This window comes from Diprion similis, chromosome 9, assembly GCF_021155765.1.
Source record: "Diprion similis isolate iyDipSimi1 chromosome 9, iyDipSimi1.1, whole genome shotgun sequence".
Taxonomy (NCBI): domain Eukaryota; kingdom Metazoa; phylum Arthropoda; class Insecta; order Hymenoptera; family Diprionidae; genus Diprion; species Diprion similis.
In genome coordinates this window covers 6,489,543-6,503,492 of record NC_060113.1, presented here as the reverse complement: position 1 = coordinate 6,503,492, position 13,950 = coordinate 6,489,543, and the positions used below count along the sequence as shown (strand labels likewise).

General features: G+C 36.9%; 1 protein-coding gene across 5 annotated transcripts in view; it reads left to right on the top strand.

The window, feature by feature from the left end:
• LOC124410142 (protein phosphatase Slingshot homolog 2) overlaps positions 1-13,950 on the top strand; it is a 166,176-nt gene that overhangs the window by 70,174 nt on the left and 82,052 nt on the right. The window contains exon 1 of one of the 5 annotated variants that reach the window (XM_046888294.1): positions 9,638-9,966. The exons of the other annotated variants lie outside the window; for them this stretch is intronic. Within the exon in view, the coding sequence (XP_046744250.1) occupies positions 9,887-9,966 (80 nt within the window). The 5' untranslated portion in view covers positions 9,638-9,886. Of the gene's footprint in view, positions 1-9,637; positions 9,967-13,950 lie in introns of those variants that run through there. 5 annotated transcript variants of the gene reach the window in all.

Here is a 13,950-nt window from a genome sequence, read left to right as displayed (position 1 = left end):
GATTTCGTTGAGACTCATGAATGTTGAAGAACATTGAAAACTGAGAGACACGTATTTTTTTTTTTTTTTTTTACGGCATGGGGATTGAAAAGTCTACTTTTTGTGGCAGTTTTTGTTCCGTAAAGTGACGCTTTACACGGCAGCGAACAAAGTTGCGGAATAAAGTCTTTATTCCGCAGTTTTGATGCGCAGTTCGAAGTGCGCATCCCAAACTGCCGAATAAAGTAGCTTCGTCGAACAGATCGCGACATAACCTCACTCTTCGTTTTGCTTTTCAATGCCCATACCGTAAAAAATATTGTACGTGGCATGCCCGTAAACCGTTTTTTGCCTCGGATAATTTTAGTACTCGCTTCCGGCTCGCCTTCAGCTCGTCCTGAAATCTTTATGCTTGCCAAAAAACAGGCGGTTTACGGGCATGCCGCATAAATAGCTATTATCTGCGGAAAAATGGTTTAAGGGGGTGAAAATGACCCCCAAATCATGTATTTGAATGAAACCAATTCTGAAATGTTTTTTTAATAAATAGAACGACTTCAGCGTTAGTTTCATTCAAATCCATGAAGCGCGTCAAGAAATCATCTCGTTGGCTTCCTATCTTTTGGGGTCGTTTTCACCTCTCTAAACCGTTTTTCCACAGATAAAAAAAGAAAAACTTGTCTCTTAGTTTTCAATGTTCCACAAGACACATGAGTCTCAACGAAATCAGAGGTGGACATCAAACTGCTGTTTCTTGAAAGTCGAAGTCGTTGATAGCTTCTCAAGATGAAAGCTTCTCTGATAATACTGCCATCTTTCTATCATCGAGTGATTATTATTTGGCTAGAATACCGCCAAGTACCAATTACCTTGTGATCGACACTCTTCCCACAGACACTCCGCAGAAATTCCGAAGTGAAACAAACGTCAATTAGGCAGTTCACGCAACATGATCAAAGACTTGTAGAGACTGTAGTTGTGAGAACAGTCGAGTTAGATTGAACGTGTAAGAAGTGGTTAAATTGAAGTCAACAACAATGGAACCGGGTGTGTATTTTCGGTGAACAGATGTTGTGTAATTCTGTATATATACGTAATTATCGCACCAGCTTGTCACATACCAAGCCTCCCTGGGGTTTCCTCGTCCACTTTTCTCAGACAGTATCGTTTGCGCTTGTCTAATTATACCGTACGGTTAATTAGCCTCAAGTCGTTAACGCGTCCGACTACATATCGTGAAATGGAATATACCCAGAGGTACATGTATACAACGACTAACGGAGCGAGGATAATGCTAACTGGTCTCGCGATCAAATCGCCAGATTAACGCATGCTTTGACATGCTTTCGCATTGTTGGAAGCATTTTTCATCTCTGGTCAAAAGTGTAACGTCTCAAGAGTTTACGGTAAATTTTCTGTTCACTTTGGTGAAGGTAGGTACCTACTCATGAAAGGCGCATGGTTGAAAGTGGAAGTGATCAATTCTCCGTGTATTTGAATGAGACGCATGTGCCATAATCGTTTCTAACTTTGGATCGCATCACTTGACAGCAATCAACGTTGAATACCTCGAGTCTTTGGACCAGAAGAAAAGAGTCTTTGAACGCGTGCTTCGCGATGGTTTGAATCAAAATTGAGAAAACAAACTTCACCCTGATATTTCTTCTTCAAAGTGAATACATACTGTAAATCCAAGGAGCGATTTGTCCGTGGAATTGAGACGCGTTATGCGTAAAAGTGGGAACGACAAACATACGACCGACGAATCTTGACAAGTTTTATAAATTCTCTTAGTAACGTAAGCTGTGATCTAACGAGACGATAAGACAGACGCGGGTGGCTCAAACACCGCCGCAGCACTCCTCGTCGTGTTCACTGCGTGTCACGATGTGAAAGCTGAAAGTCTTGACTCAATTTCTGTCAAACGGTGATTTACTTTACGTCACTCTGACTTTCAACGGTCGATCTTGTTAATTACGTTCACTATGTTTATATCGGGGTCGGGTAGGGTCTAATCCCTTGGTTTAAAACATGCTCTACAACTTCACTCCACACACAGTCACCTCACACTTGCAGTTTCTTGAGTTCACTTACAATACCTCAACAATCTACCCCTCAACAAAGTCAAAAATACAATATCTGTTCAGTTTTTTTTTTTTGTTTTTTTTTCTTTACTTAGAAATTTCAACACCATTTTTCTCGTGAATACTATTGCAAGCTGTTTTTGATGCAAGAAACGATGTGCAGGGTGGACGGTTGCAGGATTCGGAAAATAGCTATTTATGTAGCATGCCCGTAAAACGCCTGTTTTTTTGGTCAGGATAAAGATTTCAGGACGAGCTGAAGGCTAGCCAGAAGCGAGCCGGAAGCGAGTACTGAAATTATCCGAGCCAAAAAACGGTTTACCGGCATGCCACGTGAAATATTTTTTCCGGTATGGGCATTGAAAAGCAAAAGGAAGAGTGAGGTTATGTCGCGATCTGTTCAACGAAGCTACTTTATTCGGCAGTTTGACATGCGCACTTCGAACTGCGCATCAAAACTGCGGAATAAAGACTTTATTCCGCAACTTTGTTCGCTGCCGTATAAAGCGTCACTTTACAGAACGAAAACTGCCACAAAAAGTGGACTTTTAAATGCCCATGCCGCAAAAATAATATATAAAAAAAAAAAAAAAAAAAGAAATGAAAGAAAAACCGCGTGGCCATTATTCAAATGTGTTTTTTCCGATTCGAATTTGGGTGAACCGATTGCAGGTTCAGAATAAATATATCATACAAGCACGTGCAGCATGTGTGCACTTAACGTACCTCCCCGAACAGGCGTCCTTGTCGGCGGCCATATTTTTCTTCACAATTTCGTTATTTACCTACTTGTTCGGTCTTTATTTTTTTCCCCCTGTTAGAATTGTTTTTTTTACGAAAACACAAGCTGTCGCTTCGGTGCTTCGAGCTTTATTACTTCGTGGATATACCTACACTACTTATTTATCTTTCAGCGTTCATCCAAGCTCATGGTCTGCACTGTGTACGCATTTATGCAATGGGATAAAATATGACCAGCGGAATGTTTGTTCGTTACGGTACCTGGTAATATTCTGTTCACATCACACCGTCGACAGTTGACGTTTTACAGAAATTGTCCGAGCCACTTGTCTATTGAATCGTAACTTACGTCCAACATATCTTATGTTTTCGACAATTTCAAACCGCCAACGGATCCAAATAACTATTAACCCTTCGTCGTATGAACACTGGCTCTTTTAGCGAACAGTCGTTTTCTGAATATCAATTTTTATAAATAATTACTCAAAACTTATGAGTCTGCCAAATTCTGGTTGATGTAGTAAACACTTTTGAGAAGAAAACTTGATTTCTTTCACATTACTTAAAAATCTAGAAAACTTTATTTAGACGTTTTAAAAATTTTCATAATTATTATTCATATTATTTGCATACATTTTCACAGTTTCAGGAAAGTATCTGTACTGGAACTACTCGATAACGATGGGTTTTAATTGAATTGAGAGAATCGAGCAAACGAATTAATGCACAGGTAACTGTAGGCTGAAAAAAAGTTTATAACCTACAAATTGGGGAGCGTTGATTGCAAAGTATAATAAATTCATGAATTATCATATATAGTTCGATCAAGGGTGATGAATTTACAAAATTGTTGACAATTTCTCAATTTGAATTTACAAATTCTCCATAAAAACTTCCCCAAGTTTTATTTACCCATATAGACACCTGAAAATTTCTCCAGCAGAACGTAGTTTAAATTTTCCGGATCAAGCTGGATATGCAACGATGAGAAATATCCCCAAATTTGGGATTCATTCGATCCAGTGAATTTTTTCTTTCTCTATGAACCTTGTTTTTTCATTTTACCACACATCTATACAAAACTAAACGTCTCTCGATAAACCACATGTTCAGTGTGTTGGTGTAATCATTAAAACGTGGAATTCCGTCTAGATCCTGCAGATACGTCAAGGATATTTATTATATCTCAACAATATTTATAATATAAATGGAATATCGTGAAACCTTGGTTCATAATTCCTCCTATTCATGATAAAAACTTGACCGACATGCAAATGTTAATTATTTCTCAACGTCGATACTGAAGCAGACGGTAATTATTGAAGCATTCTTTAACATTTTTTGCACTTTTGTTGCATACCCGATTCGCAAATTTTTCTTTTCACCGTTAATCAACACCTGCATTAGTCTTTACTCGATGTGAAAAAAAATCTGCAAATCAAAAATCTAATTTGTCTTGGCAAATTAGGAATAACGATCAAACTTTTTATTCATGTTCAAAATACGTCCCAGGTTCATTGCGTCAGATAGACGTGGATGAACGTGTTGTATAATGCGACTACAGAGTGTGACGCAGGCGCTGCACGCGTCTGCGTGTTACACACCGTCTGATCGGGGTTAACGTCCGTTCCTAAAGCCGTCGAGAAACGACGCGGGGAGAAACGAGCCCCTCGTTTGATTAATTATTCGCGATAAAAATGTAAAATTATCAACGATAAGTGGGTATCGTTGACACGAAAATACAATTCCTTTGTTTTCGTGCTAATATATTCAAGAGGTCGCGAAAAAATACTCTGCAAAAAAAAAAAGAAAAAAAAAAAGTGAAGTCAATTAATGAAAAGTTGGCAAAATATTAAAGGAATGCTAACCCTAATTGGTCAGACTTCAGTAGAATCGCACAAAAGTTTAATTTCATTAAAAAAACTGATATCATGTTTCAAAAATGAGTTCTAAAAATCTAAAAAAAAAATGATTCAGGTATTGTATAAAGATCGCAGACAAAGCTCTTTCAGTTTTTTTTTAGCCAAATTTTATTGTTTACATATTTTGAAACATCGGGACCTTACAAGGAGTTTGAAAAATTTCTGGGTTGACATTCACTCTAAGTGACCAATTAGGGTTAATGAAATTTGCGAATTTGCCACAGTTTTTCTCATAAATCGAATTCTTTTATCTTTGACTATTTTTTATTTCTCAGTTTTGCACATTTTCCAGCCTGTCGGATAGAATGTCTAAAGGACATAGAGTATTCTGTAACAAGAAGGTAAACTCGATTTTTTCGGCCGAGTGTAAGCTTGCAATACGAGTCTTAGGTCAGCCGAAAACGAATATTGAAAAATGATACTTTTTGCACACGATTCTTAATGTAAAAAGAGTACGTCACGAGTTTTTTTTACGAAGCGCCCAAAATTGAGGTTAGAGTCTCGTAATGTCAGATTAGTTCGCTACAGCGCATGCGCGCAGTACGGAAAATACTGCTTTTAACTCCTAAGGTTTAGAAATGGTCTTTTCAGTATTATTCACATGTATTGAAAAGTGACCTTTTCTTAACTCCGCGCATGCGCAATTGCAGACTGACTCGACCGTTGTAGAAACGAGTACTTTGCGTACGGAAAACGGGAATATAAAAAACGCGTAAAACGTAGGTACACGCGTTGTATAAACATTTTTTCGCCAATATTCCATGTTTCTTTTCTCTCTCCTTTTTTCATACTGATTTAACGGCGTTCCGCTCCTCGCAAGCAGTTGGCTGATTCGTTCGCACACGTAAAAGTAGCGGAAAATATTTCAAGGCTTGCCTTTGTGCGGGTGTAGGTCAGCCGGTTACATCAGATATTCGACATTCGCTGCAGTAATGCCTGTATCGCTGGTTGTACATTAACTACATCATCGTCTCATCCTCGGATGATTATTAGCCAAGTTATTCACACACCGGCACCTTCACACGATGTTTTGTCGGATGTTGTGAAAACTAACCTTCCTTAAAGTAAAATCACATCTTCGTTCAAGGTTTCGAAATTTCTATAAATTTTCTTCATTCCTTTTTTATACACGATTTTTTATTCACGATAAATTTCGAATATTGTAAGAGTAGAATTATGTCCGAAATATTCTGCGAATATGACGAAACCTTTTTTCTTTTTTCTTGTATAATATCTACCAGTTGATTACATATTTACCTGCTTCTTTAGGATGTAATATTCGTTTAGTCGCATCGCTGATACTTGAAACAAAAAAAAAAAAAAAAAAAAAAACCAAAAATTACGTGTAATTGAAAAATAAAAAATTTAACGGGATACGATTTGGTAAATTTTATGAAAATTATTGTTTTCTCGCGTGAAAGAAACGGTGAAAACTGAAAACTGATAAGGATTTCATACAATAATCTGATTCCTCAAATGATGTGAAAAAATTAAAACAATATTTGTTTTTAAAACAGTGATTAAAGGAAAAAAAAAAAAAAAAAAAAAAAAAAAAAAAAAAAAAAAAAAAAAAAAAAAAAAAAACCAGAATGCAGTCAATTTTTTTCAACGTTTAAACTATTGTTAATGGGTTGACCCAGTGGCCTCGAGCGTTTTGAAACCCCGTTTGCTATCGTTCGGTTGGAATTTGAAATCAGAGTCCGGGTGAGTGTAATAAATAAATACAGTGAAATATTTTTTTAATTTTCTTTCCCCTTTTTTTTTTCTCTCTCTCCCCACGAAAACATGAACGCCCGTTCGCTCTGCCTGAGTAGGTGATTTATTTCTCGCGGGTATTTCGGTGCATGCTTTTCGGTCATCCGAGGCGTTCTTTGTGTGATTCGAAGCTGGTACATGTAGGTATCGGGAGACAGAAAGAGAGCGAGAGAGATAGAGAGACTGAGAGAGTGAGAGGAAGGGAGAGAGAGAAACTTGGTCCGTAATCGTTACGTAAAACAGGTTTCCAGAGCATTGCACCTGTTCCTGTTAAAGTCGTTTCATGTCCAAAACGCAGCCTACCGTGTGCGTAAATCTGTAAACTCTACTGGTACGTTATTACGTGTGAGTTATAACTCGTGAGTAGCCATTTTTGTTTCTTTGACAATGTTGAGTAGCAGTTGAAAAATAGACAAGGATGGAAAAAGTTTTTTATAACGAGTCTTTTTCTTTTATTGATACGCGAAAAAATTGACGCAGTTAGAAGAGATGAGACGTTTTTTCACCGTCATGATGCGCAGGAATCAAGTTACATTCCGGTTGAAGTTGATGTCGGAGACTTACGTCAGCCAAATCCCATCATCGCTCGGCTCTATGGATCGATTTGCTGTTCTTCTTGGTTTATTTCTTCTATTACTTTTTGTTCTCTTTCGCCGTACAGTCTAAACTCAACGAACTTAAGCTTCGATATTCTGATGTAATACATGGAATCCATTAGCAAGCGAGAAGTGTTAGCGGGTATCATTATCTTGTAAATTTCTCATTCGTAACGGGTTCGATGGGTTTTTTATCTATTTTTTACCAACTGATATTCGAAACTTACTTTTTTACATCTTTGGTTTGAACTAAAATTATTTCCGTATTCTATGTGTAGTAGTAAATAAAGCAAGTTGTCGATGGGTTGCAATTTTATTTAGATTTACTTGTTGCAAATTTTTGTTCACAGATTTTTTTTTAAATCATATATTTAATTCTTATAAATTATTTCACATTTGAAACATTTCGACATTTAAATTACAAATATATAATGCCAATTTAATTTTCACATATCGTTTTTACATTCATGTAATATTTTCTAACAATCGCAAAGTTATGGTAAAAGTTTTGCCTGTAAAAGATTTTGCATAATTCTGTAAAAGTTATCTGTAGAGAAATGTTTGTAACAAATTGACAAGTTGTATAAAGGAAGATATTCTCAAAGAATTCTCTATAAATTTATAATTCATTTGATTTTAACAGTAAAATTTTATACGACTCTTAAAAAGCATACATTCTAGACAAAAATTATAATAAAAATGTCTATTGTGCTATAAAAAAAGGTTCAAGTTATATGTACAGTAATGTTCATTAATACGTTCTCACAACAGTGGCTCATTATTTTTTTCCGAATCGAAACTGGAACGATTTTTCTTTCTCAGTAAATTTTGTTTGCTAATGATTAGCGATGCAAGTGGGAGGAGGAACGAACGATACATTCATCATAGTGACATAAAATTTATATAGAAAGAAAGCTTGTTTCAATTTTGAGACCCAGAAAATATTATCAGCCAGTGGGGAATCCATTAATGAACATTACTGTACATTGTCAATACCAAGTTGTGAGAAAATAACTTTGTGTGTATCAAAAGAAAACGGAAAGTGTAAGTGAAATTCAATTTGATTCGACTATTATTATTCGAATCAAATATTTCAGTATTCGAACTATCTTAATTCCTTGAAACTATTCCAATTGTTAAAAAATTCGACCTATTCGGATATTCCAGTTTATTCAGACTATTCAAATCGTTGAAAAAATTTGAGTTTTTCAACATTTGTCCTCTGAATCGAATACTTCAGTATTCGATTTGTTCGAAATGTTGAAAAAATTTTACCTCTTTAACCACTGTTCGAAACGAATATTCCAGGAAAATTCTGATTATTCGACTGCCAGAATCTCATATTCGATACGATTCGACTACTATTCAACTACTATTCAAAACGAATACTCTATAGTATCCGAAATATTCGAATTATTTAAATAACGGATTATTCAATTTTGATTTTCGAGTCGAATTTCTCTATTAGATTCGGTTCGACTACTATTCAAAACGAATAAACCAGTACTCAAATCATTCAATTTATTCGAAAAATTTCAATTATTCGATTCCCACAATTATTTGATCCGATTCAACTACTATCGTACCACTATACAAAACGAATTCCCCAGTATTCGAATTATTCGATTTCGATTTTTCGTTCGAAATTCCCTAATCCATTCCGTTTCACTACTATTCAAAACGAATACCCCAGTATTCTAACTATTCGAATAATCCGAATGCCGGAATATTCAATTTTCATTTTCGAGTCGAATTTCATTTCTCGATTCGATTCAATTCGATTCGACCCGCGCACTATTCGATGGGGGTTGCCCTCACTGGCAAGGGCGAGGGGGCTCGGCTGCCGGCGGCGGGCAAGGCGGGTTGTGGTCGGTTGGGGGGGGGGGGGGGGGGGGGGTCGTCTCGTGTTGGTCGCTGGCATTCGCCGTCGCGATCCTCAGTCGCTTCGCGTCCGCTGCTGCGCGCGCGCTAAGCTCTCGCAGCTTTTGAACCTGACGGTGACGTTGCGTTACGGCTAAACGATCCGAAACCACGCCGCCCGTGCGCAGCGCAGCAGTTTAATCGAAACTCGGAGAATCTCAGCCTCGCGAAGTGAAAATTTCGAGTTAATAGGTGCGGGTGGGTTCGACGCTGCGTGGCTTACTAATACTGTGTTTCTTGCGTTTACTCTTGTTTTACTTGAATGAGAGCTCTTTTCTCGCTTACAGTAAATCGACGGTGAATTTATTACGTGCACGTGTTATAAAACGACGAGGAGATGAGAAAGATATATGTTCTCGTTATAGGGTTAGACTGATTCAACGATGAGTTTTAATATTTCGGCTGATTCGAACGTTTCTAAGAACTATTGGGTCATTTGAATTACGGAATTACGGTCCACTTGGCCTTGGAATTTTTCTTACCATTTTTGTTATATACGTTATCTCTTTAACTTCGATGGGTGAAAATGATGATCGCGAAAATATCACGCTTGAAGCGATCTTGATCGATTATATCGAGGTTTGAATTTACATTTGAATTACGAATTTTGAATTTCGCGCCGTGAGTGTTGAGTGGAAAAACATCATCGGCGTGTAGTACGTACTTAAAATATAACTCTGACTAAATTCTCATAACCGCTTCTTCTTTATCCAGTGTCAAGTTTTTATCACGGAAAGTGTGCCTCAAACAAGTTTCGATACAATATACACGTACATTTCACACATGTATATGGGGATTTATGTGTACGCGCAAGCCTAGCAGTACAACGAGTGAACAACGAGTGTGTTAGTGGTGGAATACACGTGTACCAATCCTCAAGTGTGTTTTAATGGTATTTGAAAATATCGTTATGCGGAACCCTGGGTTTCTCTTCGAAGATGCCAGGCACGGTTACATCCAATATATCAGGTAATTTTCAATACCTATGACAAAGAAGACATACCTTACAACGTTTATTCGTATCTATAGGGAATTTATCTCCCTTACTATGTGTTTGTAAATTACAAGCATAGAGTATAGAAAAGATACTGAGTTTAATGACTCGCCTAACTTTTAGTATAATGTATTATTTTTTTTTTTTTAAGTCATCGTCTCACAATCAGGGTCTTTGGCAAGTTTTTATCTCCTTCGAGAAGTTTGCTAGGAGTAATTACCGAGTATTAATCCGTTTGAATAATACCACCGAAGCATTCCTTCGTGACTCCGTGGCGTTCCAACCTTACCAAAAACCGTTACTTATGTACCGTGTGATTCAGGCTCGCTCCGAAAACGCGTGTCTTTTGTTTCCAACGAAGGGCTCACAGCGGTGCATGAGCACGTGTCGTTCCAATTCCATTCCCGTCCGATTCCTCCCTTCCCTTGTCTCGTTCACCCGTGTGTTACGCGTGTTCGACAATCAAGCGAATCGAATGAATATGTTTTAGACGGCGTGTCGAGATGACACCTTTTAAATTAATAATTACAGAATTGGGGTTGGTCAGAATCGCGATTAAAAGTAAATTATTAGAAGTTGGATTTTTAATCACTTTCATAATGTTACGGGGAATTGTACAATTTAAGATCACGAATTCACTATTTATTTATGGTTTTATGTAACTGATCGCAAAGCTCTGATTATATCGCGAACATTTCAAAATCATAACTTCAATCTTACACGCGAAAGAGGATAGAAAAAAAAAGGCAAATTTCAATCTCAAGATTATTGAGTTGCGAATATATTTGTTTATAATTAATTATTAGATCGTTTAATTTTATCTTGGATCATCTAAAACAGAAAAGTATTTAAGAACTTGGAAATAAAACAACCCGAATGTTATTATTTCTGACGAAAACTAAAACTCACGCCTTTATAATTCGATGCGAAAAACGAACCATGGTTCTAGCTTTTCTTTTTTTTTTTTACTTCATCATTTACGTATTTGAATAGACATGAATACACCACATGTGAATTTCTCGTCGCATAATCGCCAGACCGGCTCTCTTATCTCTCTTCTTCCTTGATGTACTCGTTTTCAACTGTACATATATTTCACCGGTTTAACGTGGAATATTTTTAAAAATTATGCACGATTTAGAAACCGGATAAAAATTTAGAAGGCATGGTGGCAAATTCTTAACTTATATGTAACGGAATATAAAATTGTTATCAATTTTTCAATGTACCTTATCGTGTGAGGATTGTTGTAAGAATAAAGACGAATTTAGGTTAAAATTTAACAATGAATTATTCTGGATTGCAATTAAATTTTGACCAGTGAAAAAAAAAAAAAATTGAAAAAAATGAATTGTTGTTGTAAATGTTTCCTTTTAAATTATCGATTTCATCTTCTTCGTTTCTTAATTTTCTAACAAAATGATAATAATAATAATCAGCGGTGAAATTTGGTAGAGAGAAGAGAAAAAAAGCAAAAACAAGAAATTTACCTTGACACTACATTAGCGGTAGTTTGATATTTTATAATTGATATTACACGCAACGAGTGTGTTTATTCAATACGTAGAAGTATACAAATATTTTTTCGCGGCTGTTGCGCCTTAGTAGAATTGTGTGTTCGAGAAATTGCGGAATGTATGAATGTGTGTATGTGTGCCGTTACCTCTGGGTATATTTCAGTAGATCCTTTCTTGAGAATTCTCGTCATTGCATCCGTGTGTAACAATTATTGCTCGGTCGATAAACAACAATTCAACTTTCACGGTTTTCGTTGTGATGCCGATATATATATGCTTAATATTATTTTTATTATTTCTAAACACGATGATGACATTCGGGTCTTTTATCCTGTTCGAATATCCGGGTAAAAAATTTTTTCTTGACGAGCGAAGTAAAAATTGCGACAAAACTAAACCAATTGACTAAAGAGAAATTATGAGTAAATCGATTCATGCTGACGAATACTTTAGTCTAAAGAATAAATAAATAAATAAATAAATTAAAATTCACTCTTTACTGTATATTTAGTGCACTTTTTTCCGGAACAAATGATTTTTACTCAATATTCCAATTTTTAGATTATTATACAGTATATATACGTATACGAAGACAAAATGGAAAACCGAAATGTGATCTCTTATTATTCAGCAACGACATAGAATTTCTTTTCATGTAGAGCAGCCAGAAACCAAAAACACAAAAGTTGAGACCGTGCTTTTATACCTGGGATGTAGTAAATCTTGAGTGGATAATAGTTCAGGGTTCCCCATCTTTCTCTCTCTCTCTCTCTCTCTTCTTTTCGCGGCTGATTCCCACGTACTATATACCTAACCTATAGATTCATCGTCCTCCATCTTCTTCTTCTTCTTCTTCTTCTTCTTCTTGTGCAGCAACGCTTTTACACAAGAGGAACAGAGGCTGTCTGGCAAGTTGCAGAAAAGAGGAAGAGGAAGAAGAAGTAGTAGTAGTTAGTAGAAGACTAGAAGCACTAAGTTTGAATCCCTGTCGTCACGAAATCTCGGCGACGGGAAACAAGATGGCGACTATACTGCGTCAGCTGACGATGCGACAGCTGGTGCTGGATTTAATACCCCACAGAGGGAAAGGGCCCCGGGTCTTTAGGACCCTCGGGACCCAGTTGGAGCTCTTTTCTAGCCGTTATACGTTATACCTTTACCCATTAGCCACATGCATATGGCTGCGGGAATCTCCGCGCGAAGATATTACCCCGCAAATTATAAACCCCTCCCCCTACTAATTAACTTTTCAATCTATATATATATATATATATATATATATATATATATATATATTATCCATATGATATTAGATATAATAATCAGTTTTGTACCTGCACCCGAATTTTTTCGTATCTATTTCACGGCGGATGTTGAAATAATGGTAATCACTTATGGTGATAAAAAGAGGTTGAATTCACGGTGTTGCATTTTATTTTACAGAAATAATTTTTTCAAGTTGATTGTAGAATAATATTTTTCTTAACAATTTCTCATACAGGTATGTGTAATGAAAAAAAAAGTTAAGCATGTCACACACGTTTGATCGGATGTTTTAAGGCTTCAGCAGGTTTATGAAAACTTTTATAGGAATCCCACCGGTTCCCCAAGCGACTACACGCTACGTTACATACATACATACATACATACATACGTATCTACATCACGACTGCTCCTCCCATCGTATCCTTTTTTCCTTTTTCTATTACGTACCTGTGCGGCAGAGAGTTGCCGAGATATTATTAATACAAGGCGTATAAAAAAGTTCCCCTCTTGCTTGTCACTGCAGCTTCTTTATCGCCTGGATTCATCTATTATATATCCAACTTTGACAGGCTGTAATGTAACTGCCTGTGTATTTGGAATTTTTTTTTTTCGAGAAGCTCTCTTTACATCAAGATGTCGGTAACTTCACGATACCGTTGTTGGAAATTTATATATCATTTTGGTACATCACGATAAACAACCAGACACGTTCTTATTATATTACGTTAATTTGGATTTGACCCTTAAGTCTGTCGAAGAAAAGTTCTATCTAACGTTTTTTTTTTTTTTTTTCTTTTACCTTCGTTTACCAGACGTAATTCTTTGTCTGATATTTACGACAATGTCGAATTTGTTACTTTTAGGTTAGATTCTCAGAAATCATAGGTTATGTCACGTTTAAAAATGTTAAATCTGTTTCGCGGACGGCCGGCGGTGGCGCTGCAGTCTGACTCGGTGTTGCCAACGTAACCGATCGGTCGTGGAAATTATTCATCACCGCATCGCTGCTGCCAAGTGGACTAGTCCGATTGGCTCGCAACCGACGTCGAAGCCACTGAGGAATTCTCAGGACGGTATGTCGTATAAGGCGTAAGGTGTCAGGTGCAATCGGAATCCGCGTCGACGAGGACTTCGGGTGTGCGGCGTTGTCTCGGAAACGAATTCCAGGCCGATGAC